Here is an 18,940-nt window from a genome sequence, read left to right on the forward strand (position 1 = left end):
AATTGATGGGAAATGATGTAAATATATCACTAGCCACTTTAAACAATGCTACCTTATATAATGTTACTTACCCTACATTATTCATCTCATATGCATACGTATATACTGTACTCCACATCATCGACTGCATCCTTATGTAATACATGTATCACTAGCCACTTTAACTATGCCACTTTGTTTACTTTGTCTACATACTCATCTCATATGTATATACTGTACTCGATACCATCTACTGTATGCTGCTCTGTACCATCACTCATTCATATATCCTTATGTACATATTCTTTATCCCCTTACACTGTGTATAAGACAGTAGTTTTGGAATCGTTAGTTAGATTACTTGTTGGTTATCACTGCATTGTCGGAACTAGAAGCACAAGCATTTCGCTACACTCTCATTAACATCTGCTAACCATGTGTATGTGACAAATAAAATTTGATTTGATTTTGAAGAAGGATAAGTACAACCCCAAGAACACCATTCCAACTGTGAAGCATGGAGGTGGAAACATCATTCTTTGGGGATGCTTTTCTGCAAAGGGGACAGGACGACTGCACCGTATTGAGCGGAGGATGGATGGGGCCATGTATCGCGAGATCTTGGCCAACAACCTCCTTCCCTCAGTAAGAGAATTGAAGATGGGTCGTGGCTGGGTGTTCAAGCATGACAACGACCCGAAACACACAGCCAGGGCAACTAAGGAGTGGTACCGTAAGAAGCATCTCAAGGTCCTGGAGTGTCCTAGCCAGTCTCCAGACCTGAACCCAATAGAAAATATTTGGAGGGAGCTGAAAGTCCGTATTGCCCAGCGACAGCCCCGAAACCTGAAGGATCTGGAGAAGGTCTGTATGGAGGAGTGGGCCAAAATCCCTGCTGCAGTGTGTACAAACCTGGTCAAGAACTACAGGAAACGTATGATCTCTGTAATTGCAAACAAAGGTGTCTGTACCAAATATTAAGTTCTGCTTTTCTGATGTATCAAATACTTGTCATGCAATAAAATGCAAATTAATTACTTAAAAATCATACAATGTGATTTTCTGGATTTTGTTTTAGATTCCCTCTCTCACAGTTGAAGTGTACCTATGATAAAAAATTACAGACCTCTACATGCTTTTTAAGTAGAAAAACCTGCAAAATCGGCAGTGTATCAAATACTTGTTCTCCCCACTGTATATTGGTCCGCTAACACTAGTAAAAGGCCCAGTGCACTTATTTTGTAGTCAAATATTTATATACAGTTGAAGTTGGAAGTTTACATATACCTTAGCCAAGTACATTTCAACTCGGTTTTTCACAATTCCTGACATTTAATCCCAGTAGAAATTCCCAGTCTTAAATCGGTTAGGATCACCACTTTATTTTAAGAATGTGAAATGTCAGAATAATAGTTGAGAGAATGATTTATTTCAGCTTTTATTTCTTTCATCACATTCCCAGTGGGTCAGAAGTTTACATACACTCAATTAGTATTTGGTAGCTTTGCCTTTAAATTGTTTAACTTTGGTTTCGTGTCACGCCTTGGTCATTGTATTTTGTGTTTTTGTTATATGTTTGGGTAGGCCAGGGTGTGACATGGGTTTATATGTTGTATTCGTATTGGGGTGTTGTTAGGCTTGGCTGCCTGAGGCGATTCTCAATCAGAGTCAGGTGCTTGTCGTTGTCTCTGATTGGGAACCGTATTTAGGCAGCCTGACTTTCGCTTTGTATTTCGTGGGTGATTGTACCTGTCTCTGTGTCGTTTCATCAGATAGGCGCGGTCACTTGTTTTTTTATTTTCACTTGTTTTGGAAGAAGAGTACGAGGGCCATTCTCCTTGCGGAGATGGTGCTAAATACATCAACACGGTCGGTCCCTGGGATTGGGCTGGCCAACACGATTCGGTTTGCTTGGAAGGAAAAGGAGATGGAGCCTTTAGGACGGGAATCGTTTGGAAGGATAATATTGATGGGGATTCTAAAGCTGACGGTGAAGGACGTGTTTTGTTTCCAAGGCAACTCGTTGGAGGGAGCATACGACGTGGCGCTATATACAGAGGAAAAACACGATGATATCCTGAGAAGGGCAAGAGCGGTGGGAGGTGAGAGGCCGATGTGCCACTACGAAATAACAAGCCTGGCGAAGAATAACTTTAGGGTTGTAACTGTCAACATTTACAACCCTTATGTTAAGGACGAAGAGGTGAGGGCTTTTCTGGGGAGATACATGGATAACGTCTCCTCAGCAAGGCACCTCAAAGACTCCCTTGGGTTTTGGAATGGGAGGAGAGGCTTCCAGGCCCTCCTCAGAGAGGACCCAAGGGGACATGGTGGCTACCTCCATCCTCCTGCTATGTTCTCCCTAGGGGCTGACAGGGGGACGTTGTTTTATGCACGTCAGCCCCCATTTTGCAGGCACTGTATGGCCTACGGTCACATATTCGCCTCATGCAGTGCAAGAAAATGCAGATTTTGTCCATCTGAGGATCACGAGGCGAGGGATTGTGACAAGCCTAAGACGTGCCATGGGTGTGGCTCGTCAGCACACCTGTGGAGGGGGTGGCCGGCCCGTCAGAGGTCATATGCGTCTGCGGCTGGGGGGGGGAGCAGGAGCGGGTGATGGGGGAAGAAAAGGAGGGGAAGGAAGCACGCCTCATGACCAGAGTTCAGGTCCAGAGGGGAAGGCCACAAGGAAGGAGGAAGAGCCAGAAGCGGCGGATGGAAGAGAGAAGGAAACTGAAGGCACGGGAGTAGGAGAACCAGAAAAAGCGGCGGAAGAAGGCAACCGAGTGGAGGAGCATGAGAGAGAAGAAAGCGAGGGAGGAGTGGTGGAGAAGGAGACTGTGGAAGAGAAAGTGGACTGGGGGGAAAGTGCCCTGGTGGAAGAGATGAGGGGTATGGTGGAGGAGCTGGTGGGGGGGGGGGTGGTATCTCTCCACTGCCGCCATCACCAAAGAAGAGTATGAAGAGGATGGGGCGATTGGCCGACAGTGAGGGGGAAGGGATGGCCAAGAGAGTGATGGGGGCGGGAGAAACCTCTGGGTTGCTGCTGGTTTCCCCAGGCCCTCAACTTCTGTTGGGTGGGGACACACATAACAAGACTCAGGACTGGGTACAAGAGGAGGTGGGGAGTTTTTTGTTTGGAGACTCAGCCTCCCTAATTTTTTTCCAAACCAGCTGCAACACTGGGGAGGGGGAGGATTGTGGGGGTAGACCCAGGGTGCAGGGCACCCCGGAACCAAACACTATTCCTGCATCCTGGGATGGTGTGATGGAGGAAGAGGGGGGGATGTCGGGATTACGGATGGTGTTCTCACCGGTAGATATGGAGCAGGGGAGCATCGGGTGAGTCTCCTGCTTATGTTTTTTTCTGTCTGGGTTTAGAATTTGAGTGTATTACATGTTTTTTTTGTTTTTTTTTTCATGGAGTCTAATTTTACTTTTGTTAGTTTAAATGTAAGGGGTGTAAGGGATTGTGTTAAGAGGAGGGCGGTTTTTAGTTATTGGAGGGTGTGGGGTTTGATTTTTGTTTTTTTACAGGAGGTTCACCTGAGGGATGGAGGGGATGTTATTAGGTTTAAGAGGGAGTGGGACAAGGGGGCGTCGGTTTGGGGTGTTGGGGGGGTGCACTCATCGGGGGTAGGGATTTTGTGTGGGCACAGGGAGGTAAAAGTGGAGGATTCTTTTGTGGTAATGCAGGGGAGGGTTATAGGGGTGGATGTCACGATAAGGGATTGTAAATTTAGATTAGTGGTGGTGTATGGGCCACAGGTGGTGGCAGACAGGAGGGAGATGGTGGACTGTCTGACGCCCCTGTGTGTCACAAATAGGAAATTAGTGATAGGGGGGATTTTAATACAGATTTAGGAAGAGGGGGGATAGCAGTGAGGGCGCCATTGCCAGGCTAATGGCTTGCCATGGTCTGGTAGATGGTGGTCTGCACACTACTCCGAAAATGGACGGTCCTACATGGCGCAACTCCAGGGGGGTTGAGCGGAGGCTCGACTATATTTTTGTACCCAGGTCTTTGGGTAAGTTGTCTGGGCGGCTGTTGCCTGTTTTCTTTTCGGATCACGACGGGGTGCTCCTGCAGGTGGGGTCGCCAGTCTGCCTCTTTGGTAGAGGGTACTGGAAGCTAGATCGGGATGTGCTGGAGGAGCAGGCTTTTGTTGACCTGGTTTTATGGTTTCTTTTGGAGGCTTGAGGGCCTCTGGTCCATGTGCGAGGGGGTGTTAGAGTGGTGGGAATTAGTTAAGGTGAGGATTAGGGCTTTTTTAATAGGGGTATTGCAAGAGGAAAAAAGGGAGGAGAGGAGGGAGGTGGATCGTATCCAGAGGTTAATTGAACTCGAATACGAGGCAGGCAACCTCGGCGGGTTGTTTGACTGGGAGAGATCCGCAACCCTAAAGGCGCAGCTCAGGGAGTTGCAGGAGCGGAAGGCTCGAGCTTTCCTTGAGCATGCGCATAGTGGCTTTCTAGAACATAATGAGACTTGTTCTGCTATGTTCTTTAAGTTGGTTAGGGCAAGACAGAGTAGGAAGGTAATGCATGGTGTTAGGGAAGAAAATGGTAGTATAGTTAGAGAACCAGAGGATATGGTCAGGGTGACAACTGATCATTTCCAAGGTTTATTTAAGCAAAGGGAAATAGATGTAGAGCAGGGAAATGTGTTTTTAGAACACTTGTCCAGGCGGTTGCCGGAGGACATTAGAGAAGTGATGGAGGCCCAGATCTCACTAGAAGAGGTTGAGAGCGCTCTTAGGAGGATGGGAAAAGGGAAGGTGCCTGGGATAGATGGGCTGCCGGCTGAGTTTTATCTCAAGTTTTGGAGTATACTTGGTCCAGTGGTCCTCGAAGTCTTGAAGGCCATCCTTGAGACGGGGGTCCCAGGGGGATCAATGGCTGTTGGTGTGCTGTCACTTTTATTTAAGAAGGGGGAAGTAACAGACCGTGGCAACTGGCGGCCGTTGACCATGCTGTGTGTAGACTACAAGCTACTTGCAAAGGTTTTAGCAGACCGGTTGCGCACAGCCCTTCCCTATGTCGTTCATGAGGATCAGACGTGCGGGGTAGAGGGCCGCTCTATTAGATGGAACCTACAGTTAATCAGGGACTCCATCGCTTGGGTTGAAGATAGAGGTCTTCCTTTAATGGTAGCAGCACTAGATCAGGCGAAAGCCTTCGACCGCATTAATAGATCCTTTTTATTCAGAGTGTTAGGTCGATTAGGATTTGGGGAGAAGTTTATAGGATGGATTCGTACATTATATGTCGGAGCAGGGTGCCGAGTTAGTGTAGATAGTCACTTGGGTGATGTTTTTGACCTCTCGTCTGGGGTCAGGCACGGGTGCCCACTCTCGGCTCTCCTCTTCGTTCTGTACATGGAGCCTCTGGGGGCTGCCATTAGGGCAGACGCAGGGGTGGAAGGTTTGCTGATCCCTGGAAGTGGTGGGCTGCGTGTTAAGATGACGCAGTACGCCGACGACACTTCCTTGCTGTTGTGCAAGGACTCGTGCCTGACAAGGTCCCTTGCCATCTTTGGGGATTTCACCCGAGCGTCTGGAGCAGTTCTGAACCATGCAAAGTCTTCCGTCAAGTTTTTCGGAAGATGGCGCGGTAGAACGGATGTGCCTGGGGGGTTATCTCTCTGTGAGGGGGCCCTGAGGATTCTCGGGGTCCATTTTGAGACCTCTGGCTCAGCGACGCTAAACTGGAACATGCGTATCACAGTGGTACAGAGGAAGCTAGCAATGTGGAAGGCTAGGTATTTGTCTTTCATGTGCAAAGTACTGGTCCTAAAGGTGAATGTGTTGCTGTCTCTTTTGTATTTGGCATACATCTACCCATTGCCGGCTTGTCTGAGGAGGCCTCTAGTGAGGCTTGTGTTTCAGTTTATGTGGAGTGGCAGGTGCGAGTGGGTCGCCAGGGCACGCATGATCTGTCCCATCGGGGAGGGAGGTAGGGGGGTACCACATTTTCCCCTCAAGTTGGACTCAATTTTTGTTTCTTTCTTCTTAACGGAGCTTGCTCAGCCAGTGATACACCCGTCCGGTTACCTCCTGCGGGTGTTTTTCTCGTATCAGGCGAGAAGCATAATGGTGTGGTCTAACACGGGTCCTCGGGCGGAACAGCTGCCGTGGCACTTTGGTCATGCGGCCAAGTGGCTGCGTGCGCACCCTGAGGTTGAAGTTGCCCGAGTAGGTTTAGATCACAGGCACCTGTACGAGGAGGTCAGAAAGGCAGGGAGTCCGGCGCCTGTAGTGGGCATCTCGGAAGTGGTCTGGGAGGGAGTGCAGGCGCGGGGTCTGGATAACAGGCTCAAGGACCTGAATTGGTTGAGCCTTCATAAGTGGTCCTTCTGTAGCTCAGTTGGTAGAGCATGGCGCTTGTAACGCCAGGGTAGTGGGTTCGATCCCCGGGACCACCCATACGTAGAATGTATGCACACATGACTGTAAGTCGCTTTGGATAAAAGCGTCTGCTAAATGGCATATATTATATTATATATTATTATATTATTATATATTATATATTATTATTATATTATATTATATTATTATATGTTTGCCGGTACGTTCCATCTTGTACCGGTATAATTTGGTGCAATCCCCCACCTGTCTAAGATCCTCTTGTGGGAGGGAGGAGACTGTGCGCCATGTCTTTTGGGACTGTGCCTTTGCCGGAGTAGTATGGGCTAGGGCACGGGTGTTGTTAGGTTTGGTAAAGGGGGATTTTGTATTGACGTGGGCCAGGTTAGAGAGGGGTGTAGGGAGAGCGAGAGGGACGGATAGGGACAGGTTTCTGCTCTGGCTTCTCATGAGTCTCTTTAAACGGGGCTGTGGGAAGCAAGGCAGAACATGGTGAAGACAGGGAGAGATTGGGGGGTGGAAGGGATAGTGAGGAGGGTGGAAGGAGATTTGAGGGGGAGGATGAAGAGGGAGGAGAGGAAGTGGGGGCAGCATGCTGCTCGGGAGAGGTGGAAGGGGGGTTTAGGGCTGGGTGTCATTTAGATTTGTAAGAGGATAGATTAGGGACGGGGAGATAGGGAGAGGTATTTTGTAGGGTAACGGGGAGGGAAGATGCTCCCCTGAGGTTTTGTTTGGGGTTTATGTTTTAGTTTAATTAGTTTATTTAAAATACCATTTTTTGTGTATGTATGTAAATTATGAGTTGTAAAGAATGAATGGTATTGAAGATAATAAATTATTTTTATTTTAAAAAAGAAAAAAAAGATAGGCTGTAATTAGTTTCACGTTCCGTTCTGTTGTTTTGTAGTTAGTATCAGTTATTTCATGTACCGCGTTCTTTCATTAAAGTCATGAGTAACCTACACGCTGCATTTCGGTCCGACTCTCTTTCTTCAACAGACGAACGACGTTACAGAAACACCCACCGCTCACGGACCGAGCAGTGTATAAACTGGCAGGAGCTAAAGGAGGACGTTATGGACGGTAGAGGCATCGATTATACGACGTGGGAAGAAATCGACAGGTGGGCGGCCGACCCAGAGAGAGTGCAGGAGCCCGCCTGGGATTCGCTTCAGCATTGCGAAGAGGGCTACAGGCGAATGGATTCAAAAAGGAAAACACGGCGATGCAGAGCGAAAACCGAAAGTAACCCCCAATTATTTATTGGGGGAGGGCGCAGAGAGAGAGTGGCTGAGTCAGAGGTCAGACCTGAGCCTACTCTCCCTGTTAATTGTGAGGAGCAGCAATATAAGGACTTCTGGTCTTGGGAGATGATATTAGACAGGAAAAGGACCCTGGGCTCAGCCTGGAGAATATCGCCGTCCCAAGGAAGAAATAGATGCGAAAAAAGCGGAGAGGCGCTGGTATGAGGAGGCAGCACGGCGACGCGGTTGGAAGCCGGAAAAGCAGCCCCCAAAAAATTATTGGGGGGAGGCTAGAATGGAGTATAGTTATGCCAGGTAGGAGACCTGCGCAAACTCCCTGTGCTCACCGTTGGGCTAGAGAGACCGGGCAGGCACCGTGTTATGCTATGGAGTGCACGGTGTTTCCAGTGCGAGTGCAGAGCCAGGTGCGGCACATACCAGCCTTTCCTATTGGCCGGGCTAGAGTGGGCATCGAGCCAGGTAAGCTTGGGCAGGCTCGGTGCTCAAGAGCTCCAGTGCGCACGGTCCGGTCTATCCAGAGCCACCTCTACACACCAGTCCTCCGGTAGCAGCTCCCCGCACCAGGCTTCCTGTGCGTGTCCTCGATCCAGTACCACCAGTTCCAGCACCACGCACCAGGCCTCCAGCGCGCCTCGCCTGTTCAGCGCAGCCAGCGCTTTTCTCCTCTCCTGCGCTGTCGGAGCCTCCCGCCTGTTTAGCGCAGCCAGAGCTTTTCTCCTCTCCTGCGCTGCCGGAGTCTCCCGTCTGCCCAGCGCCGCCAGTGCTCCCAGTCTGCCCAGCGCCGCCAGTGCTCCCAGTCTGCTCAGCGCCGCCAGTGCTCCCAGTCTGCCCAGCGCCGCCAGTGCTCCCAGTCTGCCCAGCGCCGCCAGACAACCAGTCTCTTCCAGATCTGCCAGACAATCAGTCTCTTCCAGATCTGCCAGACAACCAGTCTCTTCCAGATCTGCCAGACAACCAGTCTCTTCCAGATCTGTTTGTCAACCGGAATCTTCCAGTTCCGCCAGCCAGCCAGGATTTACCGGAGCCTACTACCTGCCTGAGCTTCCTCTCAGTACTGGGCTTCCTCTCAGTACTGGGCTTCCTCTCAGTGCTGGGCTTCCTCTCAGTGCTGGGCTTCCTCTCAGTACTGGGCTTCCTCTCAGTACTGGGCTTCCTCTCAGTACTGGGCTTCCTCTCAGTACTGGGCTTCCCCTCAGTACTGGGCTTCCCCTCAGTCCCGGGCTACCCCTCAGTCCCGGGCTGCTTCTGTCCCGAGCTGCCCCTCTGTCCCGAGCTGCCCCTCTGTCCCGAGCTGCCCCTCTGTCCCGAGCTGCCCCTCTGTCCCGAGATGCCCCTCAGTAATGTGGGGATCTGGGTGAGGACTATTAGGCCATGGTCGGCGGCGAGGGTGGATTATCCCAGGACGCAAAGGGGAGGAACAAGGACATTAATGGAGTGGGATCCACGTCCCAAGCCAGAACCGCCACCATGGACAGACGCCCACCCGGACCCTCCCTATGCTTTTGAGGTGCGTCCGGGAGTCCGCACCTTAGGGGGGGGGGGGGGTTTCTGTCACGCCTTGGTCATTTTATTTTGTGTTTTTGTTATATGTTTGGGTAGGCCAGGGTGTGACATGGGTTTATATGTTGTATTCGTATTGGGGTTTGTATTATTTGGGATCGCGGCTGATTAGGGGTGTTGTTAGGCTTGGCTGCCTGAGGCGATTCTCAATCAGAGTCAGGTGCTTGTCGTTGTCTCTGATTGGGAACCGTATTTAGGCAGCCTGACTTTCGCTTTGTATTTTGTGGGTGTTTGTTCCTGTCTCTGTGTTGTAGTCACCAGATAGGCTGTAATTAGTTTCACGTTCCGTTCTGTTGTTTTGTAGTTAGTATCAGTTATTTCATGTACCGCATTCTTTCATTAAAGTCATGAGTAACCTACACGCTGCATTTCGGTCCGACTCTCTTTCTTCAACAGACGAACGCCGTTACATTTCGGGTAGCCTTCCACAAGTTTCCCACAATAAGTTGGATACATTTTGGCCCATTCCTCCTGACAGAGCTGATGTAACTGAGTCAGGTTTGTAGGCCTCCTTGCTCGCAAACACTTTTTCAGTTCTGCCCACAAATTTTCTATCGGATTGAGGTCAGGGCTTTGTGATGGCCACTCCAATACCTTGACTTTGTTGTCCTTAAGCCATTTGCCACAACTTTGGAAGTATGCTTGGGGTCAATGTCCATTTGGAAGATGCATTTGCGACCAAGTTTTAACTTCCTGACTGATGTCTTGAGATGTTGCTTCAATATATTCACATAATTTCTCTTCCTCATGATGCCATATATTTTGTGAAGTGCACCAGTCCCTCCTGCCTTTTTGTTTCATCAGACCAGAGGACATTTCTCCAAAAAAAGTACGATCTTTGTCCCCATGTGCAGTTGCAAACCGTAGTCTGGCTTTTTTATGGCGGTTTTGGAGCAGTGGCTTCTTCCTTGCTGAACAGTCTTTCAGCTTATGTCGATATATGACTTGTTTTACTGTGGATATAGTTACTTTTGTACCTGTTTCCTCCAGCATCTTCACAAAGTCCTTTGCTGTTGTTCTGAGATTGATTTGCACTTTTTGCACCAAAGTATGTTCATCTCTAGGAGACCTTCCTGAGCGGTATGATGGCTACGTGGTCCCATAGTGTTTATACTTGCATACATACTATTGTTTGTACAGATGAACGTGGTACCTTCAGGTGTTTGGAAATTGCTCTCAAGGATGAACCAGACTTGTGGAGGTCTAAAATATTTTCTGAGGTCTTGGCTGAGTTATTTTGATTTTCCCATGATGTCAAGCAAAGAGGCACTGAGTTTGAAGGTAGGCCTTGAAATGCATCCACAGGTACACCTCCAATTGACTCAAATTATGTCAATTAGCCTATCAGAAGCTTCTAAAGCCATGACATCATTTTCTGGAATTTTCCAAGCTGTTTAAAGGCAGTCAACTTAGTATATGTAAACTTCTGACCCACTGGAATTGTGATACAGTGAATTATAAGTGAAATAATCTGTCTATAAATAATTGTTGGAAAAATGACTTGTGTCATCCCCAAAGTAGATGTCCTAACCAACTTGCCAAAACTATAGTTTGTTAACAATAGATTTGTGGAGTGGTTGAAAAACAAGTTTTAATGACTCCAACCTAAGTCTATGTAAACTTCTGACTTCAACTGTATATTTTTATTAATAAATATTTTTTATTCTGATTTTGCAGTGGGTGATGCAGCACCTTCAGCACCCCTATTTCCTGTGGCTATGCTTGATTGTGAGCTATAATCAAGTGTTGAATTAAATGTGTGCGGCACGAGGTAAACAATTTTTCCATCAATAGAATTACTAAACTTACAGTTAAAGTATCCATCACCAATAAATGAATAAACTTCAGAAATTATAGGCTGGTTTATGCTGCGAACAACATGCTTTTCAGAATCTCCTCTGATAGGGCTTTAATTTAAAGGAGTAACTTGTTATAGACTACAGTTCACAATAACAAAAAAATAAACATTTTATCACCAAAATAAAATGAAGAGATAAACTTTCATGATGACAATTCATTTAATCTTTGAATTGTTGGCTAATGGTTTACATAAATAAGCTATCCAATTTTCAATAGCACCGATGACAACAACCTATTCATTTGGTGATAATGCAAAGCTCCTGAGAAGGACAGCGGAGTCAATCACCACCTTCCGGAGACACCTGAAACCCCACCTCTTTAAGGAATACCTAGGATAGTATAAAGTAATCCTTCTCACCCCCCCCCCCTTAAAATATTTAGATGCACTATTGTAAAGTGGCTGTTCCACTGGATGTCATAAGGTGAATGCACCAATTTGTAAGTCGCTCTGGATAAGAGCGTCTGCTAAATGACTTAAATGTAATGTAAAATGTAAGGAGCGCTTGAGAGGGAGATCTGTGCGTGATGGATGGATTTGGCGTTTTTATTAGCAGGAGGAAGTTTAACTTATGTCTAATTGTGTAGTATTTGGTAAACGAAAGTGTCACAATACATAGGGGCATAATTATCAATCAGAGAATTTGACGTTGAGTAGAGATCTTCAGGCCTGCTGCCAAATCTGGTCTGACATTGCAAAGAAGATTCATCCTGTCCCTTTGGGAATTAAGATAATTAAAGAGTATTTTAGAGACTGCAGATTACCAGTGTGGAGCTGTTTTTACGCACCAATCTGTGTTCTCTTTTGGTGATATCACCATTGTGCATGCCCTCAATGACAGAAGCTTTTTTGTGGGGTTTTGTAGTGAATATTTTACAGAACGTCTGATCATTCAGTTGCCTGAGTACTTCAGTCTTGTACAGTAACAGCGCCTCCCTTGTCCACTAGGTGGATGACTCTAGAGGGGGCATTCTGGACATTTAAGACCTGTAGCTTGGATATGTCTTTATGCACCAGTCTGTAGTACATATCCAAAGCTGGGTCAATAGGCCCAGGTGGAATGAATGTAGATGGACCCCTAAAAAGAACCGTTTTAGATGCAATGTGCATATGAATTAGTAGTCAAAACGCATTGCTGTTGCGCGTCCTGCTATTCAGGCTGATTTTCCCCTATGTATTATTTTGTACATCTTTTCTATAAATAGTTCACTAAAGTTTATTGCACCATACTGGCCGCCTCCTTATTTTCTTTCTCCAATCAATTATTTTTTTATTTTTTTAAATAGCACAAAAGCACATTGTCTCATTGTATTTGTACATTTTAGGCTTTTCAAATGTATTCCATTCTCCTTTCTCTTGTTTATGTTATGGTTATATTCCAACTAATATTCCTTTATGTAATTAAGCTTTTACATGTGTATTTTGTTGTCTCTATAATAATAATATTTAATTTGTAGAGCGACTTTCCCACTTTCAATCCACATGTGAAGCTTATTGGTGTTTGCTTGAGATTATTTCTTCCATTTTATTAATGAAAAGAAGTTGATACCGTCCTTTATTATTTACGATTTATTTAAGATGTTTTAGCTTAATTAAATTGATTCTATTCCAAGAAAATCTCAAACATATTTCACAGTAGTCTATGTATTGCCTACCTCAAAACATACGTGAATACATTTCCTTCAAAATAGAAATTACATTTCCCAACGTTAGAAAGTAGAATATAAACTAGATATAGGCTACTGTGGATGGGGGGGGCAAAATAATTACAACCAAATAGGCAGAATTAGAAGACTAGTGATAAAGGAAATAAAAATGCTAAGCTGGGCAGGCCCAGAGCTTGTGGCTGAGCAGTACCAGAGCGATATTGGAGCGGGAGAAGAAGGCACCATTTTATTTGCGCTGCTCCACACTCAACACTCAACCACTTACATGCTCTGGCATTCAAAAGCAGCCCTGCTTTAGGCTATCAAAGAGCTGTCAATGAATAATCATATCAATGGATAGAATCATGAATGAATGGCTGCACCAACCATTACACGGTGCAATAAGCTGCATAACAAAATAGGTATAATTAGGCAAAATAACAATGAAGTAATTCAAATGAGAGACTAAGTTGTTGAAACAAGATACTAAGTCATTAAAATGAGAATTCCAAGAGGCTAAGTGGTATTTTTTTGCCTTGGGCTTCATGGCTTCCATACTATTTTGATATTGAGTACTGCATTATTGGGAAAGGCTCGCAATTTAAGCATTCTTAAACTGTGTAGTAAAACAGTAATTACACTGGTAACAACATTGTAATACCTTGTGGCTACCCAGACTATTTGCATTGCCCCCCCCCCCTCTCCCTTTTACGTCGCTGATACACTCTTATTATCTATGCATAGTCCCTTTAATAACTCTACCTACATGTACATGTTACCTCGACTAACCAGTGCCCCGCACATTGACTCTGTACCAATACCCCTTCTATATAGTCTCCCTCTTGTTATTTTACTGCTGCTCTTTAACTACTTGTTACTTTTATTTCTTATTCGTATTTTTTTAAACAGCATTGTTGGTTATGGGCTTGTAAATAAGCATTTCACCTGATGTATTCGGCGCATGTGACTAATACAATTTGATTTGTGTTTCCCCATCTCGTTCTCTCAGGTGGTGGGTTGCTCCATGCCTCTGATTGGAGACCAGCAGGGTGAAGATCGTGCTCAAATTGCAGACCTGGTCATCTCCAAAATGAACCAGACAGTCCCACGCACTGCAAGTCCCTCTCCTGTCCGTCCCACAGCTGCACAGCCTGTACAGGTGACACTATTGCTAACCACCACTCAGTCTAATAAACTTAAGATGAGTCCATATTTGTCAAAAGGAGTATGTTTAGATGAGTGGTCTTTATTGCTAATTGGCTAGTATATTTGGATTGTATTTATAACCCATTCACTTTATGTCTCATTGTAACATGTTGGCCATGCAGAAAGCTACATCCTCTCAGCCTATCTCACAACCCAAAGTGCCACAGGCTCAGCAACGCCCTTCTCCACAAGGTAAGAAGATGGCTCTGTAATATTAAGGCCCAAAAATCCCAAAGGACAGTTGCTTTTGTTCATTAGCTGGTAATATGATAGCTAAATTGTTTTTTAATGATTACTTAATAGGGACAGGATAAACAGTGCTCTGTCTCCTTCAGGTGGCCCACAACAGACACCAACCGGCACTGCCAGCCCTCGCCAAGGATCCCCCTCCCATCAGCGCCCCTCTCCCCAAGGCCAGCCCCCTTCCCCAGGCCCCAACACCCAGAACCCCCCTGCCCAGACATCACAGAAAGGAACCAACCCAGGAGCTGGGGCCCAGCAGCGTCCCCCAGGTCAGGGGCAGAAACCCCCCTCTGGTCAGGGATCCCCCCCAGCGATCCATGAGCCAGGGGGGCTCCCCTCAAAACCAGAGGCCACAGCAGTCAGGTCCCCAGCTGCAGCAGAGCCCCCCCTCTTGGAGGCATGGGCCAGAAGTCCACAGGGGGCCAGCCCCAGCAGAGGCCCCAGCAGAAGCCAGGTCAGCCTGCCAGGCAGCAGTCCCAGGGAGGAGGCCCCCAGCAGCAGAGGGCTCCAGCCCAGCAAGGTCGCCCTGGGGCCCCCACCACTCAGCAGCCCCGCCTTAGTGCCCAGGGCCAGGGAGACCCGGGAGGGAAACCTCCTCTGCAGCAGAAGCCCCAACCCCCACAGAAGCCCAACCAGGACCCTCCTGCCATGGGAGCCATCCCTCCACTGAAGTAAGAATAGCTTTCATAAAGTTTCCCAAAACATTCAATGCCAATATACTTTTTGCTCAGTGTATCCCAACTGTATTATTCAATAGCTCAATATTGGATGTAACATCCTCCTATTGTTTTTGGCAGTTTTTGTGAGCCACACAGGATGCTCTGTCTATCTCATTCTAGATAAGGATGAGTAATTAACCGACGAGAGGATTCTGTGTTCTAGATTTAGGTTTCATTTATTTTTATTTCATCAAGGGGATTGATGTGCATGATGGTGTTATATTTGTACTGTAGGCTAGATATTGAGTTTGCAAATCAATGTAGCTATAGTTTGTCATGGGATATGTTATCAGATGTTTACAGTGCGATTTGTTATTTGATCCAAATATTTGGACTGAGTGTGTATGAACAAGTTTTTTCAAGACAATTCCAATGGAATGTTCACACTTTTTGTGTCCTGCTCATTGTTAATTTATTGTTGCACTTGAAATTACAAGGACTTATTTTGGATAAAGCTAGATTTTATGGGATATGCGACATAAACAACCGCTTAGGGCCCCACGGCTGCTAGGGTGTCCCAACCACCCAAAAATAATTATTATAATATATATTTTTGAAACTCAGTCAGGGTCTCAACTTACTGAAGAGCATTAGAATAGTAGAATACACAAGGTGCAATTTTCCAACAACTTTTCGTTTTGGGCCACCAAAAACTGGTTGACATTGTATTGAGTACAATGTACAAAGTACTATTGACCATGTTTAATGTCCTGGTAATTCTCTAGTGACTCATGGAAAGGAAAGTTTAAATAACACTACATAATTTACAACTAATGCAGTGTTCCTTAAAACATGTGATAGAGGGCAATGTGGAAAGGGTCAAGGAAAGGGTTATGCAGGTTTCTTTATGTTGTAAATTATGTATGCTTCTAGTGTATATTGCATATAAAATATGGCTTTAACAAGCTATTAACAGTCCAAATGTAATGTTATGGATTTAACTACTGTTCCCTGAAGGAGGGAAATGAGGTACAACATACTATGGGGAGTTGCACTTTCGCGGATCTACAATCACGCCTGACAATGAAATTCGCGCCTCGCTGGAAGCACCGCCTCCACAGGTGATAAGCGTGAGGCTCGGATTAATTCCTTCAAATTAATACTACTCTTCACTGAGCCCAGGAACGGGTGGCATGGGGCCAAACAGGTGTTGTACCTCGTTTCCCTCCTTCAGGGAACAGTAGTTATAATCCTAACGTTATGTTCCCTTTCAATCAGTCAACTTCGGTTCAACATACTATGTGGAAATATAATCACGCCCTAAGTTGATCCTGATGGATACTAAATGAAACGGTTCATGGCAGACCACCCAGACCTGACCCTGCCAGATGTGGCAGTCTGGGTATTGTGCAAACGGCGCGCTGCATAGTGACTTTCCCCTGTCCCGGTGGTAAGCACCCTATGGGCTTTACTGGGAGCAGGAATATCCAAGCGATAAAACCTCACAAAAGTGTGTGGTGATGCCCAACTTGCCGCAGGACAAATATCTCCTACGGCCAACCCTTTAAACAATGGCCAAGATACAGCCACACCCCTGGTAGGTAATCCTTGCCACTTTCTGCTATATGCCAACGTGATAGCCTCCAAAATCCACTGGAAGAGAGCGTCCTGCTGCGAGCTGGATTAGTAAACAGACAAAAAGCTGGTCACATAACTGGATTTCCCAGGTCAGTTCAATGTACATGGGAAAGGTTTGCACCGGACACAGGGCATGTAACCGCTGTTGCTCTTCAGAAGCAAAAGAAGGAGGCGAAAATGGAAATTGCTCGAAGGCTAAGGACCTGTAGGACACAGTCATGACTTTCAGGGCGAAGGACGTATTTGGTCATAACATCACCGTAGAGTCGCACTGGGCAAATTGAGTACAGGAAGGATGTACGGATAACGCGTGGAGGTCCCCAACATGTTTAGCTAATGCAAAAGCCATGAGCAGGGAGGTTTTGTGGGAGAGGATCTTCAGATCCATTGACTCCAGAAGCTCAAAGGGGTTGCCTCCAAAACCAGCGTCAAGCCCCAAAAAAGTACACTTTCCAGGAACCGCACAATCAGTGGAGAATGTGGAGAAAGTGGAGAATGCCCACACTGGGGCCTCCCGGGTGGCGCAGTGGTTAAAGGGCGCTGTATTGCAGCGCCAGCTGTGCCACCAGAGACTCTGGGTTCGCGCCCAGGCTCAGTCGTAACCGGCCGCGAACCGGGAGGTCCGTGGGGCGACACACAATTGGCCTAGCATCGTCCGGGTTAGGGAGGGGTTGGCAGGTAGGGATATCCTTGTCTCATCACGCACCAGCGACTCCTGTGGCGGGCCGGGCACAGTGCGCGCTAACCAAGGTTGCCAGGTGCACGGTGTTTCCTCCGACAGACACATTGGTGCGGCTGGCTTCTGGGTTGGATGCTCGCTGTGTTAAGAAGCAATGCGGCTTGGTTGGGTTGTGTATCGGAGGACGCATGACTTTCAACCTTCGTCTCTCCCGAGCTCGTACGTGAGTTGTAGCAATGAGACAAGAAAATAGCTACTAAAACAATTTGATACCACAAAATTGGGGAGAAAAGGGGTTAAAAAAAAATATTTAAAAAATAAAAGAATGCCCACACTGAAAATGAACCAGCCCTTTATCTTGGCACCAGAGCTCAACCACTTATACGCATACAGCCCTCTAGTAGAGGGCACCCTTGCGGACTGAATGGTCGTAAACCTCTCGCCATCAGATTGGCCCTCTCAGGGGCCAGGCCCATAGGAACTAAATCTCCGTCCTTGCATTCCAAACCTGCCTGTGTGCCTGGGACAACAGGTTGCTACGCAACGGGAGTTGCCACAGCTCCCTGCCTAAAAGGCAAATGATCGCCACGAACAAAGGCTGCATGGGCCAACAAACAGCCACAAGAACCAACAGTAAGCCCTCCTGGCACACCCTCTTCAGCGTGGGCTGAATCAGAACCACTGGCAGAACGTGTAAAGGAGGGTCCGAAAACACTGGTGCGCCAGAGCGTCCATTCCCAACAGGGCACGGGTCCCTCATCGAGAAAAATATCACTGTGCATTTCTGAGGCTGGTAACTCTAGGTCTTCCATTCCTATGGCGGTCCTCATGAGAGCCAGTTTCATCATAGCGCTTGATGGGTTTTACGACTGCACTTGAAGAAACTTTCAGAGTTCTTGAAATTTTCCGGATTGACTGAACTTCAAGTCTTAAAGTAATGATGGACTGTCGTTTCTCTCTGCTTGTTTGAGCTGTTCTTGCCATAGTATGGTCTTTTACCAAATAGGGCTATATTCTGTATACCACCCCTACTGTGTCACAACACAACTGATTGGCTCAAACACATTAGGAAGGAAAGAAATTCCACAAATTAACTTTTAACAAGGCACACCTGTTAATTTAAATGCATTCCAGGTGACTACCTCATTAAGCTGGTTGAGAGAATGCCAAGAGTGTGCAAAGCTGTCATTAAGGCAAATCAAATTGTATTGGTCACATACACATGGTTAGCAGATGTTAATGCGAGTGTAGTGAAATGCTTGTTATTCTAGTTATGACCATGTAGTAATATCTAACAAGTAATCTAACAATTTCACAACAACTACCTTATACACACAAGTGTAAAGGAATGAATAAGAACATGTACATATAAATATATGGATGAGCGATGGCCGAACGGCATAGGCAAGATGCAGTAGATGGTATAAGTCGCTCTGGATAAGAGCGTCTGCTAAATGACTTAAATGTAAATGTAATGTAAATGTATAGAGTACGGTATATACATATGAGATGAGTAATGTAGGGTATGTAAACATTATAAAAAGTGGCATTGTTTAAAGTGACTAGTGATACATTTATTTTATCCAATTTTTAATTATTAAAGTGGCTAGAGATTTAAGTCAGTATGTTGGCAGCAGCCACTCAATGTTAGTGATGTTTAACAGTCTGATGGCCTTGAGATAGAAGCTGTTTTTCAGTCTCTCGGTCCCAGCTTTGATGCACCTGTACTCACCTCGCCTTCTGGATGATAACTGGGTGAACAGGCAGTGGCTCGGGTGGTTGTTGTCCTTGATTATCTTTTTGGCCTTCCTGTGACATCGAGTGGTGTAGATGTCCTGG

The 18,940-nt window shown here is 46.4% G+C and overlaps 1 protein-coding gene across 2 annotated transcripts in view; it reads left to right on the forward strand.

Annotated features, from left to right (window-relative positions):
• Positions 1-18,940, forward strand: part of LOC124034357 (synapsin-2-like) — a 33,787-nt gene that overhangs the window by 12,350 nt on the left and 2,497 nt on the right. For both annotated transcript variants that reach the window (XM_046347446.1, XM_046347447.1), the window contains exons 10-12: positions 13,686-13,835; positions 14,005-14,074; positions 14,218-14,796. In XM_046347446.1, coding sequence (XP_046203402.1) covers positions 13,686-13,835; positions 14,005-14,074; positions 14,218-14,795 — 798 coding nt within the window. In that variant the 3' untranslated portion in view covers position 14,796. The remainder of the gene's footprint in view (positions 1-13,685; positions 13,836-14,004; positions 14,075-14,217; positions 14,797-18,940) is intronic.

Source organism: Oncorhynchus gorbuscha, linkage group LG04, assembly GCF_021184085.1.
Source record: "Oncorhynchus gorbuscha isolate QuinsamMale2020 ecotype Even-year linkage group LG04, OgorEven_v1.0, whole genome shotgun sequence".
Classification (NCBI taxonomy): domain Eukaryota; kingdom Metazoa; phylum Chordata; class Actinopteri; order Salmoniformes; family Salmonidae; genus Oncorhynchus; species Oncorhynchus gorbuscha.